Source organism: Danio rerio, chromosome 20 (assembly GCF_049306965.1).
Source record: "Danio rerio strain Tuebingen ecotype United States chromosome 20, GRCz12tu, whole genome shotgun sequence".
Classification (NCBI taxonomy): Eukaryota; Metazoa; Chordata; class Actinopteri; order Cypriniformes; family Danionidae; genus Danio; species Danio rerio.
Window position 1 is genome coordinate 46,090,247 of NC_133195.1, and position 17,254 is coordinate 46,107,500.

General features: G+C 36.5%; 2 protein-coding genes across 3 annotated transcripts in view; both read right to left on the reverse strand.

Annotated features, from left to right (window-relative positions):
- The window catches only part of ttll2 (tubulin tyrosine ligase-like family, member 2), a 68,293-nt gene that overhangs the window by 38,114 nt on the left and 12,925 nt on the right, over window positions 1-17,254 (reverse strand). Inside the window, exons 1-5 of one of the 2 annotated variants that reach the window (XM_073933259.1) lie at window positions 14,886-16,821; window positions 10,116-10,235; window positions 7,726-7,891; window positions 7,126-7,493; window positions 484-560 (exon numbers count right to left, since the gene is read on the reverse strand). The exons of the other annotated variant lie outside the window; for it this stretch is intronic. The gene's annotated coding sequence lies outside the window, so the exon portion shown is untranslated. Of the gene's footprint in view, window positions 1-483; window positions 561-7,125; window positions 7,494-7,725; window positions 7,892-10,115; window positions 10,236-14,885; window positions 16,822-17,254 lie in introns of those variants that run through there. 2 annotated transcript variants of the gene reach the window in all.
- On the reverse strand, window positions 10,321-16,821 carry LOC141379436 (uncharacterized). The gene is made up of 2 exons (XM_073933672.1): window positions 16,483-16,821; window positions 10,321-15,517 (listed from the first exon to the last, which is right to left on the reverse strand). Exons 1-2 carry the CDS (start codon window positions 16,614-16,616, stop codon window positions 14,422-14,424), a joined length of 1,230 nt encoding a protein of 409 aa, XP_073789773.1. The 5' UTR covers window positions 16,617-16,821; the 3' UTR covers window positions 10,321-14,421.

Genomic DNA, 17,254 nt, shown 5'->3' on the forward strand with positions numbered 1-17,254 from the left:
ATAGGGCACGCGTTCACAAGCACTGTGCAGTGACATATACCCCACGGATGCCTGCGCGACTTCCTCTCTGACTTCCTCTCTTAAAAACTTCACAGGCACATCCAAGGTTATATGTCAGAGGCGCAACACGTGAACGCGCGCCCTATACTGACACTGAGGGAAGAAACTGTTGAATAAGTTATTTTTGTTTTATGTGCACATAAAAGTATCCTCATAGTCAGGAATCTTGCTGTCTATGAGAGATTAAGGAGCTCTCAGATTTAACTAAAATATCTTCATTATTTTCATTCAGATATCTTCATTTGTGTTCTGAAGATGAATAAAGTTGCTACCTTTAGTATTTGCTTTAATATTGTCCTCATATACAACCTTCTCTAGTCTAATGTTTTGCTAATGTGGTATATGATTTATGGTTGGAGGACATCATTTATTGACTAGTGATTTAGTGTGAAGTTGTAGTTCATGGTGAGTGATAATCCAAACCCTGTATATATAGGTGGCGAAGTCCGTTCCTCCACGTGGTGCCACTGGAAACTGCCCATCTTGAAGGTGGTGCTGAGCTGAACACGGACAAAAACTGACATTAGTCTGGGGCGACAAGCCTCACAACTGATGACAATCATGAATTTTGTACTAAAGTTTGAAATAAAGTCACATTTGTCAAAAATAAGTGCTTCTTCTATTTTTTAAATGTGGATTACTGCTGATTATTGTGTGTTTCAACTGAGATCATTCAGGAACAAGAAATGACAACGTTTGTAGATTTAACAAAGATTAGCTGGATTTAACGTTACTGAGCTGAATGTGTTTGATGTACAAGCATACATGTGATGGAATTTTTTGATTCTGAGAACTGAGCCACCGTGCCACCCAGTTAACTTAATACTTTTTACAAAGTTAAGTGGATTGAACATAAAACAATACAATTTTTCTAGACAAAACTCCCAATCAAAGATAACTCCTAAATTTTTTACTTGAGATTTAACATATGGTGTAAGACTTCCCAAGCCCCCAATATAAGACATTCTTGTTTCTGAGGGGCCGAAGAGAATAACCTCAGTTATCTGTGGGAAGCGGTTGCATTTCTGAGCCTGTATTAGTTGCAATAGCAAGCATTGTGTGTAAAAACTGACAAACAAACAAACAAGCGGGAGTATTCTGACCATTTTATGGTTGCAGTTTGAGAAGTTGTGTGCAGTTTTTATTCTTTTTAATGTCTTTATAAGCTCTTCATTGTCTTTTAAATCTCTTCATTTGAACCCCTTATTAGATTAGTTTGGTGTTATTGCCTCTTCAGAACTGCACTGTAAAAATAAACGTCATTTTACAGATAATTGTCTGTATTTTTTTACAGAATTTTCCAGTTTTTTCATTATACAGGGAAATACCTGTTGTTTTACACATCTGTTCTGTAATAAAAAATTCTAACATTAAATTTTCAGTTATTGCTTGTAATTTGGTATTACATTATTTTTTTAAAGGAAAGATTTGTATGTATTTTTAGAGAGTAACTCATATTTCTACGTTAAAATTTAGATTATTCCTGTAAAAATAGGAAAATAAAAATTCAGTCAAATAATTAGAGAAGGGGGAGACTGCAGACTTGGATCCAGACAGATCTACGGCCCAGGCAGTTTTACACCCCTGTTGTTCCTGATGCGTCCAGTAGAGAGAGTACAGTACAGTATAAGCCTCCAGAGCTTTATCACACCCAACCATTGGTGTAATATAACAGCAATGTGTTAGTTTGACTAAAATTTTAGCAAACTATGTGCAGGCAGGCTAGCTACATGTTCTACATCAACAAAAAAAGTAAAAGAACATTAACCTACATAAGAAAGTGTGTTATGTAGGCTAATTTTCATTGACTTTTTTTGTCTCAGCAAGGGAGTAATTATTATATATTTAATAACTAATTTAAAGATATATATTTTCTCATAGATTAGACAATACACTTGCGTGGTCTGGGTAGTCAGCCAAATCTACACTACATTATTCCTCCATATTTGACTTTCTTAAATATTGAAATAAATCTAAACAGATCTGAAAATTGAATTTTATTTAAAATTTTAAAATTGCATTGCATTCAATTACATTTGATATAATGCAATCCTGTTCTAGTTTAAACAATTAAACGATCATATATCTATAAATGCATAGAGAAACTCAAAAATTATAAATGGTCTACTTGTTTGTGTTCATTTAGCTATACAGTACATTTTATATATTGGCAATGAAGTTTGCACTGTACATGCATTCATAATGTTTATCACTTATTGTTTCATAATATTTATTGTAAAAATTTGTTACAAAGAAAATAATTATATATGCTAAATATGGGAAAGTCAGGATCACAATTTGTAGCTGCAAATAACAAAACATTTCAAATATAATGACTTGATCCTTTTGTTATACCTCAAGTTATAATTCTTAAATCATAAATCAAATAAAAAAACTATTTTGATATGTTTCGCATAGGTCCAGGTAACATATAAAATGGCATGAATTTTTTTTTCTTTTATTTTTCCATTCCTTACTGTTTCTGGGAATTTTTAGATATTTAGACTAGAAACAAGTCTGAGGGCTCTATTTTGACAGTCCATGCGCAAAGCGCAAAACGCAGAGCGCAAACGCTTTCAGGGCATGTCAGGACGCGTTTTTGCAAATTTAAGGACGGGAAATCTGCCTTGCGCAGTGGCGCATGTTCTAAAAGGGTTGAGTTTATTTTATTAATGAGTCTCATCTCCCATTCCCTTTAAGACCCAGCTGCGTCGCGCCAAGAGCGCATTCGCTATTTACAGGACGCAAAGTAAGTCTAACTGGAAAAAATTAGCATTTCACAAGCAAACAGTTAACAGTTTTTTTTTAACAGAAAATTGTTAAAAAGAGCATCTACTGCGTGAGATTGAGAGATAATGGAACTACTTTCACATTCGCTCTTGGATAGGGAAACCTTTATGCACAGACATCCATTAGTCTATAAATAAATACTTTTGTTTGTTAAGCGCAAATATTCATTTCAAAACTATTTCTAAATTCAGTTCTGATTTCCAGCAAACGAATAAATGAACAATAATAACAAAATGTGCTCAAAAAGCAGTGATTTTTCATATTTATGTAGGCTAGAAAATAATTTGTTTTGTAATATTTTAATCCTTTATATTTATATTCTATATCTATTCTTATTATATCCTATATATATCCTTAATATTTAAATTTTTTCATACGTAAAGATATTTGCCTATTGCTCTCTTGTCCGTATTAAGCAGTGTGTAAGCGAGGCGCAACTCTGCGCCGGAGTTTAGACCGGGTTAGTTTTGGTCAAATGAAAAATGTATTTTATTTTCTCAAAATAGCAACGCGCCAGCGGTCCGCCTCAGAACGCCTTCCTTTTTAGACCAGAACGCCTATAGGCGCACAAATGAGCGCTAATGCATTTGCTATTTAAACAGCGTAGCGCAACGCCTCAAAACGACTCTTGCGCCAAGCTGAAACTAGCAAAAGACTACTGCGCCACACTGCGCCGGGTGTATGATAGGGCCCTGAGACTCTTAAGTAAGAAAATGATTTTTGCAGAGTATTTATGCATAACTTTTTTTTTTTTTTGATGCAAGGATTCAGCTTAAATTAAAGAAAACTGGCAATCTCTAGTGATATTGTTGTCAATAAATTAATGTAAAAAAATCTAATGTTGTCTGGGTTTTTGTTTGTCAGGTAGCTAAATGGTCCTTTGAATTTTAGAAAGTAGTAAATTGTTTGTCTAAATGTTCAGCAGCTGTCTGGTAGTCAATACCACTGCATTCTTATCAAAGCACATCATTACTCCATGTTACACTGTATTGTTTGGTTATAATTTTGTTATTTTCAAAATGCAACTTTATATATAAACAATAGAACAAAATGCATCTCTCTATATGAATATGTATAACTAGGCAACAATTAACCATTACACTTTCCAACTATTTGTGTATTTCATTTTTTCTTATTAAATGAATCTAAATTAATTGGCAAGTGGGCTTTTGCATATCTGAAATTGTTTGGTGAGTGTATCAATTCTGCATATTATCAAGTGAGTTTATAACTCACTTTCGTATACATTAACTTAGCTCTTATATTTAGTTTTTAAAAAATGTTAATAAAAGAAAAAAATAAATATATATATATACTTCTGTGTCGTTCCCAGTCTAGGTCCATATATTATCAGGAGAGAGATTCCTGATAATATACATAATATATTATATATATAATATACATGGCCAAAGATACATGGCCAAAGAACTAAATTATTATCCCTGCACCACTCTGTGAAGAGCTTTACCTCCTCCCTGTAGTTCCTCTCATCATTATCCTGGATGAGACCCACTATTGTGGTGTCATCAGCATATTTAATAATGTGATTAGTGCTAAGTTTTGCACAACAATCATGGGTCATCAGAGTGTATAGCAGTGGACTCAAGACGCACCCCTGAGGGGAGCCTGTATTGAGCAGAGTGGTAGATGACGAAATACCCTCCGCTCGCACAAACTGTAGCCTATTTGTCAGAAAGTCAAGAATCCAGTTCCGAAGAGGTGTATTAAGACCTAAAGATGCTAATTTATTGACCAGGTGCTGAGGAATAATAGTATTAAAAGCAGAGCTAAAACTAACAAACAGCACCTGTACCGATGTGTTTCTACCCTCCAAGTGTTCAAGACTCAGATGCAGTGCAGTGGATATAGCATCATCAGTTGACCTGTTTGGCCGACAGGCTAACTGAAATGGGTCAAGTGAAGTAGGCAGGATGGAGGTGATATGACTTTTTACCAGTTTCTCAAAGCATTTCATTATCAGTGAAGTTAAAGCTATCGGCCGATAGTCATTTAAAGAAGTGACTGAAGGTCTTTTTGGCACTGGAATGATAGCAAATGTTTTGTAGCATGATGGCACAACAGCTTGATGCAGAAAGATATTAATTATGTCCGTCAGTACAGGCGCAAGTTGTTCTGCACACCCCTTGAGTACTCTGCCTGGTATTTTGTCAGGCCCAGCCGCCTTACCAGCGTTTACTTTCTTTAGGGTCTTGCGGACATTAGTGATATCAAAGCTTAGCACCTGCTCGTCGTGCTGCAATGTGGCCTTCACTGCTGGTGTAAAACAGCATCAAACCTTACAAAGTAGTTGTTAAGATCATTAAGTAAGTTAAAGTTGTTTTCACAGGACAATGAGATGCTTGGATAGTCTGTGACAGACTGAATACCCTGCCATAAACTTCTAGGGCTCTATTTTGACGATCCATGCGCAGAGCGCAAAACGCAGGGCGCAAACGCTTTCAGGGCGTGTCAGAATGCATTTTTGCTAATTTAAGGACGGGAAAATCCGCTTTGCGCCATGGCGCATGGCCTAAAAGGGTTGAGTTTATTTTCTTAATGAGTTATAGGTGTGTTTTGAGAATAAACCAATTAAAGCCTCATCTCTCATTACCTTTAAGAGCCAGCTGCGTCACGCCATAAGCGCATTTTGACGTAAAGTAAGTTCACTTTCGCTTTTGCTCTCGTGGATAGGGAAACCTTTACGCACAGACATCAATTAGCCTATAAATAATTAATTTTGTTTGTTATGTGCAAAGATTTGTTTCAAAACTATTTCTAAATTCAGTTCTAATTTCCAGCAAACGAATAAATGAACAATAATAACAAAGTGTGCTCAAAATACTGAGTTATTTCCAAATACACCTGCCATGCCCCATATTGTCTAAAATTTGACAGGTGGACAAATCTAAGCTTGTTTTTTAATAAAACAAATATAAATATGGATATAATAAATAATACTGCTAATAATAATAACATTATACAAAAGCAAAATGAATGAACTGAAAAAGCCTCGCGAAAGTAAGGCAGTGGTTTTTAAATCTTCATGTAAGCTAGAAATTAATATGTTTCGTAATATTTTAGTCATTTTTATTTATATCCTGTATATATCCTTATTATATATATATATATATATATATATATATATATATATATATATATATATATATATATATATCCTTAAGATATTATATATTTTTCATATGTAAAGATATTTGCGTATTGCTCTGCATCTTGTTTGTAGTGTGTAAGCCAGGCGCACTTTGCGCCAGACAACAGAGCGACTTTGTTCTGGTCTAAAGATCAGACTATTTACAGTTTCTCAAAATAGCAACGCGCCAAAACATGCCTGCTTTTTTAGACCAGAACGCCTATGGGCGCACATTTGAGCGCAAATGCATTTGCTATTTAAACAGCGTGGCACAACGCCTCTAAATGACCCTTGCGCCGAGCTAAAAGTAGCAAAAGAGTATTGCGCCGCGCCTTTCGCCACATTGCCCCGGTTGTATGATAGGGCCCCTAAATTGTCTTTGTGGTCCTGGAAGTATTCTTTAATCTTATTTCCATGGGCTCATTTTGCCACTCTGATTGCCCTATTCAGATTGGCCCGAGCAGACCTAAGGACAGCTGCATCCCCACACTTGAAAGCAGAGTTTCTTGTTTTTAGCAAAGCCCGCACCTCTGCAGTCATCCAGCGTTTCTCATTCGCTCTGACTTTAATGTTCTTAGTGACACAGCCATCCTCCATACACTTAAAAATATAACTGGATACAGCATCAGCATATTCATTCATATCTGTGCCTTGGCCATTTGTGGAGGCCTCTCTGAACACAGTCCAGTCTGTGCGATCAAAGCAGTCCTGTAATTCAGACATAGCTCCCTCTGGCCAAATTCTCACTTGTTTTATAGAGGGCTTGGTACTTGGTACTTGGTGTCTTTAGTATAATGTAATTACCCGAGAAGTCGCAATCCAATAGAACTAGTAACTATAAGCTACTATAGTAACTATATAGTTTATATTAACTATAAACGACTATTTTTTTCCTCTTCAGTAGGTTATTGATAAAATACAGTAAGTCTTAAGGTTTAATACAAATTAATTGATTTTTGAAAATCACCAGGCAACCCCCCTTCATTGTCCCGCGACCCCTCGGGGGGTCCCGACCCCCACTTTGAGAACCTCTCCTCTAAAGGATTGTTATGCTGCATTATTTAGGGCAACTGGAGCCAGGAACACTTCCTAAAAGACATTATAATTTGAACGGCATCTGCACTTACTGTATGTTAGTCTTTTTTTTTTATTAATCACAAGGTTTCTAAAATCCTGAGCCAGGCCGTATCCTGAGCAGCTGCTGTGGTGGTCATGGAGGAGTGGAGAGCATGAGATTGATTCCTGTAAGACTCCAGTGACAGACGAGTCCTCGCATTGATCCTGAAGGTACACCAGCTGGTGACCACTCCCACCTGCAGCTTCTCCACGATGGACGTCTAGCGTTCTCCAGCCTCAGGCGCCTAAACTGCAGCTCTGCACAAGACGTTTGGTCATAGGAGAAATGGTCGTGCCCAAGGTCACCTCCTCCACCTGCTCCTTAAATGGTCACCTGCTGCACTTGGCTCTCCATCATAGTCGCCTCCTCCACCTGCTCCTTCATAAAGGTAAACATCAAGACAAACATCAAGACAAGATGTTAACTATACACTCAAAAAATGTGCTTGTTTAAACTACTTGTTGCAAATTAGTTTATTACTTACTTTTTAATGTTTAATTCGCTTAAATTTGTAAAAAGAAAAAAAAAAACAATTAAGTAAACTTGAAGGAGTTGTGTGGAACCCAGTGTCTTTTACAGTGACTTTAAAAATATCCCGCATGCATCTCACCTTCACAAAAGTGTTGAGAAAATGAGCCAATCTTCTGAAGGTAGTCTTGGGCATAAGTGGAAAGTGTGCACCGAGGGGTCAATATTTCACATTTGTGTTCTTTGTTCTTAGTCTCCTTGCTGAGAAGCAGAACAGGCTAGTACTCAACGGCGAGGAGTTTCTTAACCTGCAATGACAAGATTGGGTATTTAATGTTTAAAGCAACAGAAAAGCAAAAAAGAAAAAATATGTGTATATTATTAACTATTGACAACATTCAGTCAAGCATCTCTGATGACCGCATACCAATTACAGTTTTTCTCAGTCGCGTTGGTCCATGTCTCAGATCAGAATTGAAATTCTCGAAACTACCTGTTCAACCTCCACATCATCGTGTCACTTGTGCACATCAGAAAAGCAGCTTCTGACTCCTTTGAACAAGTCGCAAATGCTTTTGCACGACCATGCAAATGATTATGTGCAATTCTCTGATGTTTACTACATTATCAGCTGCTTATGTCATGTTGATCTAAATGTATTATTTTTATTAATTTATTATTTTGGTTTCTGTTGAATTAATCCACCCCACAACATTTCATCGTTTGTTCATTGCATAAGTCTTTACATCCAAGTTGTCATATGTTGTCATAATGCATTTATCTATACATTTCCATTAGACTTTTCTTTCTAAATCTGTCTACAGCAGGGGTCACCAACATGGTGCCCGCGAGGATCACATGTGTTGCCTGCAGGCCTGTTCTAAAAATAGCTCACCATAGCGCCACTTACCAGTAAGCTTCATCTAATATAGAAGTAATCATTTAAAAATGTAAATATTTGCAGAGATATATAAAAATAAAGTGTTGCACATTGATACATTAAATACAGGGTATTTCCCACCCTGTTAAATCATTGCTGATAACTTTTGTGAGAATCATTAACATGATCAGTGTTTTCACATGGATGAATATCATTAATTATTACCAAAAATATAAAGTATAACTAGAAGTAAATTGAGCAAATTTGTTATTTGAGAGGTGTTTATCAAACTAGTAGCCCTCCAAATTTTCGGTACCCAAGAAGTAGCTCTCAGTTTCATAAAGGTTGGTGACCCCTGGTCTACAGTTTGTACATTTTCCCAGGTTAATCTTGACTTTTTCTGATGAAATGGCATCTGAGATTGTCCTATGTTCACATTTCTACTTTTGTTTTTGTTTTTTTGTGCTATGCGGTGCTGCATTTGTCTTTCTGTATCACAATGACATGATCTGTCAACAAATTACAGTACAAACTGCAAACAAAAATATTGCAATCGTTTACACCAGGAGACCCCTCCAGAGTACAATGTTTTATGGACAACAAGACTAAATGATCTGACTGTCTTATCCGTACACAATGACACAAGGACTTGTCTTTATGATGGCACTGACACATTCATTGACACAGAAATTTAGTTTTGAGAGATGAACTAAGGATTCAAGAGACTGGCTTATGCAGATAATCCATGGTGTTTTGCTATTTGTACGTATTGTTTTGAGAAATGAACTTCCTGTTTTGCTCATTTCAATTTTGATCTGAGAAACCTACTAAAGTGACTGAGAAAAACTGCAATATCATACAAGATGTTTAACTTTGTGGTGAAATTAGGAAATAAGAAAGGCTGATACAACACAAACAACTCTTCTACATTGAAAAAACTAAACAAAAGGATGAAACCATGAGGGCCTCTAAACATTAGCTCAGGATTAGCTCAAATATTGGCAAAACTGTGTGACCACTGTACAATTGGACAGTGACAATCTACAGATTAACTCAAAATAAAGGCAGAACCTTCTGATTATACAGCCAAAAGGGTGAACGCTCCACATTGTAAAGATGTTTTACGATTTTACACATTATTAATGTAGAAGGGTGGCACGGTGGCTCAGTGGATAGCACTATCACCTTACAGCAAGAAGGTCACTGGTTCGAGTCCCAGCTGGACGAGTTGGCATTTCTGATAGAGCTTGAGAGATACTGCAAAGAGGATTGGGCAAAAATTCCTAAAGACAGGTGTGCCAAGCTTGTGGCATTATCTTAAAAAAGACTTGAGGCTGTAATCGCTGCCGAAGGTGCATCAACAAAGTTTTGAGCAAAGGCTGTGAATACTTATGCACGTGTGATTTTTCAGGATTTAAAATTTTAAAAATAAAAATAAGCAACAATTACAAAAAAATCTTTTTCACATTGTCATTATGGGGTATTATGTTTAGAATTTTGAGGAAATAAATGAATTTAATCCATTTAAGAATGAGGCTGTAACAAAAAAAATGTAGAAAAAGTGAGACGCTAAGACTTTCTGGATGCACTGTGCATTCAATGTTTGACTTTTTTTTCTGAAAAAAAAAAAAACAGTTTTAAAAAGTACATACTATAACAACTGCTTCATCTTTGGATGCATTGTTGTGGCTCTTCTTTCAACCGACCACCCATTCCTCCTGCTTCCAACTGCTGAAGCTTTTTTCTTTAGCCTCTGCTTCACAGGCTGCTTCCTTTTACAATGTGAATTGATTTTTGACAGACAAGTAGTCAGATAGAGAGAGAGACAGAGAGAGAGAGAGAGAGAGAGAGAGAGAGAGAGAGAGAGAGAGAGAGAGACAGAGAGAGAGAGAGAGAGAGAGAGAGAGAGAGAATTGAATTTAAAAGTGCCTTTTATTACAATAAGTCAACAATCATCATTTCAAGATGTCAACAACTCACAAGGGATGCAGTAAAAAAATGTAAATACATTAATTATAAAAAGTAAAAACTAATTCTTCATCAACAATTGAACACAATGCCCCATTTCCACACCACCTCATCTCAAAAGCTAATATATCTTTTGTAGATTTATAAAAACAATAATCAATCAGAACCCGTGATTTCACCAAGTTTACAAACATTACCACCACATCTTCACCGGACAATCTTTCAACCTTATTTTTTCTGCTCATATAGATAGCTAATTTAGCTTGCCCCAAAACAAAATTTAGGAGTTGACATTTAAACCTCTTTCTTTTAACATATCTAAAACCAAAAATAAAAACTCTTTTAGAGAACATTTCATTGCAGGAATTAAAAACATTTTCCAAAAGTAAAAATAATGGTTTCAGTCTATCACATTCCATGAAAGCGTGAAAAATTGATTCTCTTTTTGAGCAAAAAGGACAATTAGCAATGGCATCATGATTAAGAATTGAAATAAAAGCATTGACTGCAATAGCACAATGTAGAAGTCTCCATTGTATATCTCCTGACCTTTTAGACAACGGTGGCTTATACAGTGACCTCCATTCAGGTTTAACATGCTCTTCTACACCCAACACTTCACGCCAAGGTGTGTCAATTTTATTGTTTAGTTCTTTTTTATTAAAAACTTTGACACACACTTTATAAAAATCTTTGCCAGTAACCATAGATAAACCCAAGCACAATGTTTTTTTAGAGTCCAGAAAGTGTCCATTAAAATCCTCTAACTTGGGGAGCAATGTGAAAACCGGAAAAAAATCCTTCGATTCGGAATCATTCACTTTTCCACAACTGTCTATTAGCAGAGTTTTTTCTTCATCATTAATCAGTCCTCTCCAGTTCTGTAACATATGTTCAACAGTCCGTAAGGATCTAATTTTTAAAACATCAGCCACTTCTTGCGTTTTTCTGAAATCCACTCCAGCGATATGCAACAAACGTCCAAGCGTATAAATCTTTGAATTCTGCAACACTTCATTAAGTCCATGAAATGAAGAACTGTCCTTTGTAAGATCAAAACGAGCACCATTTATTAGAGGCTCCTCCAACAACCAGTGGAGAGTACATGTACTACTTCTTTGCAAATTAAACAAACTCCACACCTTAAAAAGATTCCTGTAAAATATTGGCAGTCTATTCACATTCAACTTGAGGGGGTCCATTAAAAACAATGCTTTATCTAAATCCAGCCCTGCAACACTGTGTAAAATTGAGGAAGTTACTGCTCGCCATCCATACACTGAAGACCCATACAGAAATTTTTGTAAAAATTGTAATCGAAAAGCTGCTATTCTGCTTCTCAGCTGTATCAGACCCTGACCACCCTCTTCTTTGGTTAAATACAACACACTCTGTGGGACCCAATGCAAGTTATCCCAAAAAAAATTGACCAAAAGACTTTGGAGTTCTGTTAATAATTGTAAAGGAGGATCTAAACAAGCCATCCTATGCCAAAGACTGGAAGCTGCTAAATTATTCACTATTAAAACCCTTCCTTTGTACGACATTTTGGGTATTAACCATTTCCATTTATTAAGTCTACCCTTTATATTATCCACAACTCCTTCCCAGTTTTTCTGAGTAAAACTTTCATCCCCCAAAAACACTCCTAAATATTTAAAACCACTTGTTCCCCAACTCAAGCCATCAGGAAGGTTTGGCCTATCTTTTAACCAATTTCCAATTAAAATTGCTTCACTTTTATTCCAGTTTATTTTTGCTGATGATAAACTTTTAAAATCATCTAAGACTTCCATTAAAACTCGCACATCATTTTGTTTATCAATAAAAACCACTACATCATCAGCATAGGCAGACAGTGTGACATTATTTTTACATCCAGGCAAGTTCAACCCACAAACTTTTTCTCTTAGTTGTTGTAACAAGGGTTCAATGGCAAGTGAATACAACATTCCAGATAATGAGCAACCTTGTCTTATTCCCCTACATACCTTAAAAGGAGTGCATAAGCCACCGTTTATTTTCAGCACACTTTCAACATCACCATAAAGTACTTTCACTTTATCAATAAAATCCTGGCAAATACCAAAAGCTTCTAATGTTCTCCACAAAAAAGGGTGCTCAACCCGATCAAAAGCTTTTTCTTGATCTAACGATATAAGACCAATTTTTATATTAAACAACTTGGAGACATCAAAAATATCCCGCATAAGGGTAATGTTATCAAAAATTGACCTCCCGGGGACACAATAAGTTTGGTCTGGATGCACCACTAAATCTATTACTTTTGTTAACCTGTTAGCCAACACTTTTGATAACAATTTATAGTCAGCACATAAAAGCGAGACAGGGCGCCAATTTTTAATTTCTAAAAGGTCTCCTTTTTTGGGAATGAGTGTGATGACCGCTCTACGACTACTCAATGGAAGCCTTCCTGATGCTAGACCGTCATTAAGTACCTGCAAAAGATCATCACCCACCTCAGTCCAAAAAAATTTATAAAAATCAACTGGAAGACCGTCAATTCCTGGTACTTTGCCAGATTCCATATTTTGTAATGCTTTATACAACTCTTCCATTCTTAAAACACCAGATATCTCAGCATTTGCCTCCTCAGTCATCTGATTTAAACCTCTAAAAAAGGCACTCTCTGAGTCCCACTCTGCACCCAATTCATTCTTATACAAATTTTCATAAAAACTGTTTGCTCTTTTACGTATTTCTTCAGGTCTAATTAAAATTTCCCCCATCTCAGATCGTAATGCATGAATAGTACGTTTTTGTCCATTTTTCTTTTCAAGATTAAAAAAATATTTAGATGGTGCATCCATCTGTTCAATACTTAAAAAACGTGAACGAATTAAAGCCCCTTGTGTTTTCAACCCCAGTAGGTCTGCCAACTGAGTTTTTCTATTTGAAATTGTTTCTATACAATTAGGATTGTTTGTTGAATCAGCTAAAATCTGCAAATTGATTATCTCTGTCTCCAAGGCTTTCATGGAACTATTTAACTCTTTGGTGACATTACGAGTGTACTGTTGACACAGTTGTTTGATTTGGATCTTCCCAAAATCCCACCACTGATTTAAGTCTTGAAAGGAATCTTTTGTTTTTCTAAAATCTTCCCAAAAAAACTTAAAAACTTCTTTAAAATCCTTATTACATAGTAGATTGGTGTTGAAGTGCCAATATGCACTGCGGGGCTTAACTTCATTTAAAAAAAAGGAACATAAAACCATATGGTGATCAGAGAAACTGACTGGAGAAATGATGCAGCTTTTAAAAATGCTCAAGTGATGTTTAAAACTATAAAATCGATCTAGTCTCGCAAGAGAAAGAAAATTATCACGAGCATGAACCCATGTATACTGTCTCTGTCCTTCATGAAAATGCCTCCAAATATCACTTAGTTCATTCGTATTAATACATTTAGTGAGACGTTCACGTGAAGGCATATGTGGTTCAATATGGTTCCTGTCTATATGACTTTCTGTACAGTTGAAGTCTCCTCCTAAAAACAAATATTCTTCAGTATTGCACTTTTGGAGCACAGTATTAAGTGTATCTAAAAACACTAATCTTTCTATTGCCGATGTTGGAGCATAAACGCATATAAAAATGAGAATGTATTTTTCAAAGATTGCTCTTATTTTCAAAAGTCTTCCTTTCACAATCTCCTCTGCTTGAAAAGATACTGGACAAAATTTTTTTGTAAATAAAATGCCCACTCCACCACTGATTGTGGTGTTATGACTAAAAACAGCATTTCCATCCCATTCTTGCATCCAATCAACTTCATTCTTAAAGTCACTGTGTGTTTCCTGAATAAAAATAACATCTATGTTTTTCTGTTTAATAACCCCAAACAATTCAGCTCTTTTTTTGCAATTTCGTGCACCATTCAGATTTAATGATGCTATACACACTTCAGCCATAGTCAAACATAAATAGAAAAGGAAACACAAACTATTGTGATTCATCTTCATAAAGTTATGCTTTTTCACTTCCATCATTCAGGTCTGCATTGAGTTTCCGCACTATTTTTTTCAATCGATACACTTCTTTGTTGGAGAAACAACCTTCAGCCATAAAACCTTTAACTTTATCCACAAACTGCTCAACATCTGGAAAGTATTCATTTACTAAGACTCCCCTCTTGTTCTTTGTTGACCTTAGAAATAGTTTAATATCATCTACTCCATAATTGCGACTAGAAAACTCACTCTGAGACAGTGTAAGACTTGAATCAGATAGCTCGCTGTCACTCTCTGACTCAAGTTCATCTTCCATATCTACTTTTTTCACTTGCCGAAAACCATGCACACTGTCTGACTTTTTCCTTTTTAATGGCACCTTAAATACTGTTTTCTCCACGTCTGTTTCATTTTGCATATCATCAACCTCCCGAACATCCCTCAAAACAACTTCCAGATTTTGTTTATCGCTTGACTCACCTTTGTCTTCCTCGTCATCAACTTCTTTTGCATTTTGTGCTTCCACCTCCACTGAAACCGATTCATTCTCCATACGATCCACACTGTGATCGCCATCATGCCCGGTCGCTGCCACTACCGCGGGTTCCACCTCGGCGGCCTCATCGGCCAGTTGTTCGTCACCATTAGCTGCGTCGCTCACATTAGCGGGGCGATTGCTTTCTTCTTGTTTGTTGGGGCAAATACGGACCAAATGACCGAAATTTCCGCAGCCAAAACACTTAATCTTGTCGGTGGTAATAAACACCACATAGTCAAAGTCATCCACTCGGAAATTAAGCGCGAGGTCTAGATCAGCGTCATTGTTTACAATCATGTAAACAGAGCGCCTGAATGAAACAACGTGTTTCAGTAAAGGGGAAGCACCACCAATTGGAATTTTTTTAATCGAGGAGACCAGTTTACCGTAGCGAGACAATGCTTGTGTTAAAACTTCATCACTAATAAATGGTGGGACGTTCGAGAGAGTGACTCGTTTTGACGGTAATGAAAGAGGCATAACCGGAGTAAGGACTCCTTCCAGTATGATTCCTCTTTGAACCACTTCGTTTGCATTCTCTACTGTACTTAAAAAGATTACTATTGCACTATTCATTTTAGATAAGGATGGCTGACGTGAAACTGACGTTTCGACACAGTGTCGAGATCCCGAAGCGCAAGTGTTTCGAAACACTGTACCGAAGCATGATCCGAAACACCCAGGTCACGTGACTAAAGTGTTTCGAAACACTTGGTCACGTGACTAAAGCGATTCAAAGCATTGATCATTTCAGAGGCGTTTCATGACCCGGAGAATCTGCATTTGACTGGCATGATCAATGACGTAACTGTGTCTTGTATGGCTTAGTGGACCGTGCGTGTGCACAACAGATCTGTGTTACAAATTTGTTTTGGGTTCGAATCCCGACTAGTCCAAATACTACAAAATCATGATTTTATATATTTTAATCATGTTACTGTTTTATGGTGTAGTCTAGATAGGATACAGCTACGGATATGCCATCATTTTAGCATCATTTTTGTAACACTAAAACAATAATTCATATTTTTACAGTACTGTGATGGGTTTAGGTTTTGGATAGACGTTAATAAAATACAATGGGAAATTTAATTAATAATATAAATAATTATTGTTAACTTCTGGCCACAACTGTATCTGATCTAGCAACAACCCTGTTTTATGAACAAAACAATACAAATTTATTTACAAGGTGTTTATTCGTATGTCATAGCAATGTTGAAACAAAACGATACAATAACAAAGCATTACCAGCTGCTAATAAAGGATTCGAACCCATTATTCCTGCATGGTGGTCACGGACTCTAACCGCTCGTCTAAACCACTTGTAAATTCAGGGCTGCAAAGTTGGGTTTCATACCCTAATTTGCTCAACTGTTGAACTGCTGAAGCTGTTTCAGTGAAATACAATTAAAATGACCACTAGGTGTCGCCGTAGAGTGGTGTTTCGAAACGTTTCGAAGCTTCGACACATTTGCTTCGATAGTTTCAGTGTTTCACGAAGCCTCGCTTTGCCCACCACTAATTTTAGATGCAGACAAAATATTCTCATGTCCCACAATTTCACCCACAGCTAAACAACAGCTCTCCACGCTCACTGCAGACGCCACTTTCACACCGTGACGACGCGTGAGCGAGCTCAATCCCCGCGCACCTGTACCTGCCCCAGCCATCTCCCCAAAAACGCACAAAAACCCCTACAACCCAAAATCCCCTCCCCCCGAAAAAAACAAGAAAACAAAAAAAACAAAGCCAATAAGAAAAGGAAAAAAACTACACCATATAACAAAGAATATAGAAAAGGAATGGAAAAAAGTTTGAAAAGCAAGGCACTCAAGCACCCAAGTCACACACGCTCACTCACAACGCACTCACTCCCAGCATGCTCTACGAGAGAGAGAGAGAGAGAGAGAGAGAGAGAGAGAGAGAGAGAGAGAGAGAGAGAGAGAGAGTAAAGTTAACAAAATAAAGACAACAGATATTATGATTTAGAGACACATAACAGAGACAGTAACATATATGGACAAGAGTTTTGAAAATGATGGATAGATAGATAGATAGATAGATAGATAGATAGATAGATAGATAGATAGATAGATAGATAGATAGATAGATAGATAGATAGATAGATAGATAGATAGATAGATAGATAGATAGATAGATAGATGTTGGCTCTAAAAAGTGCCTTTAGATTGGCTAAATGTGTGTGTTGTGACAGGAGACTTCTTGGAGAAAATCTGCAGGGAGAACAGAATATTACTAAGACTATTAATATTAATAAGACTGTTATTATTACATGTTAAAAGGTTTT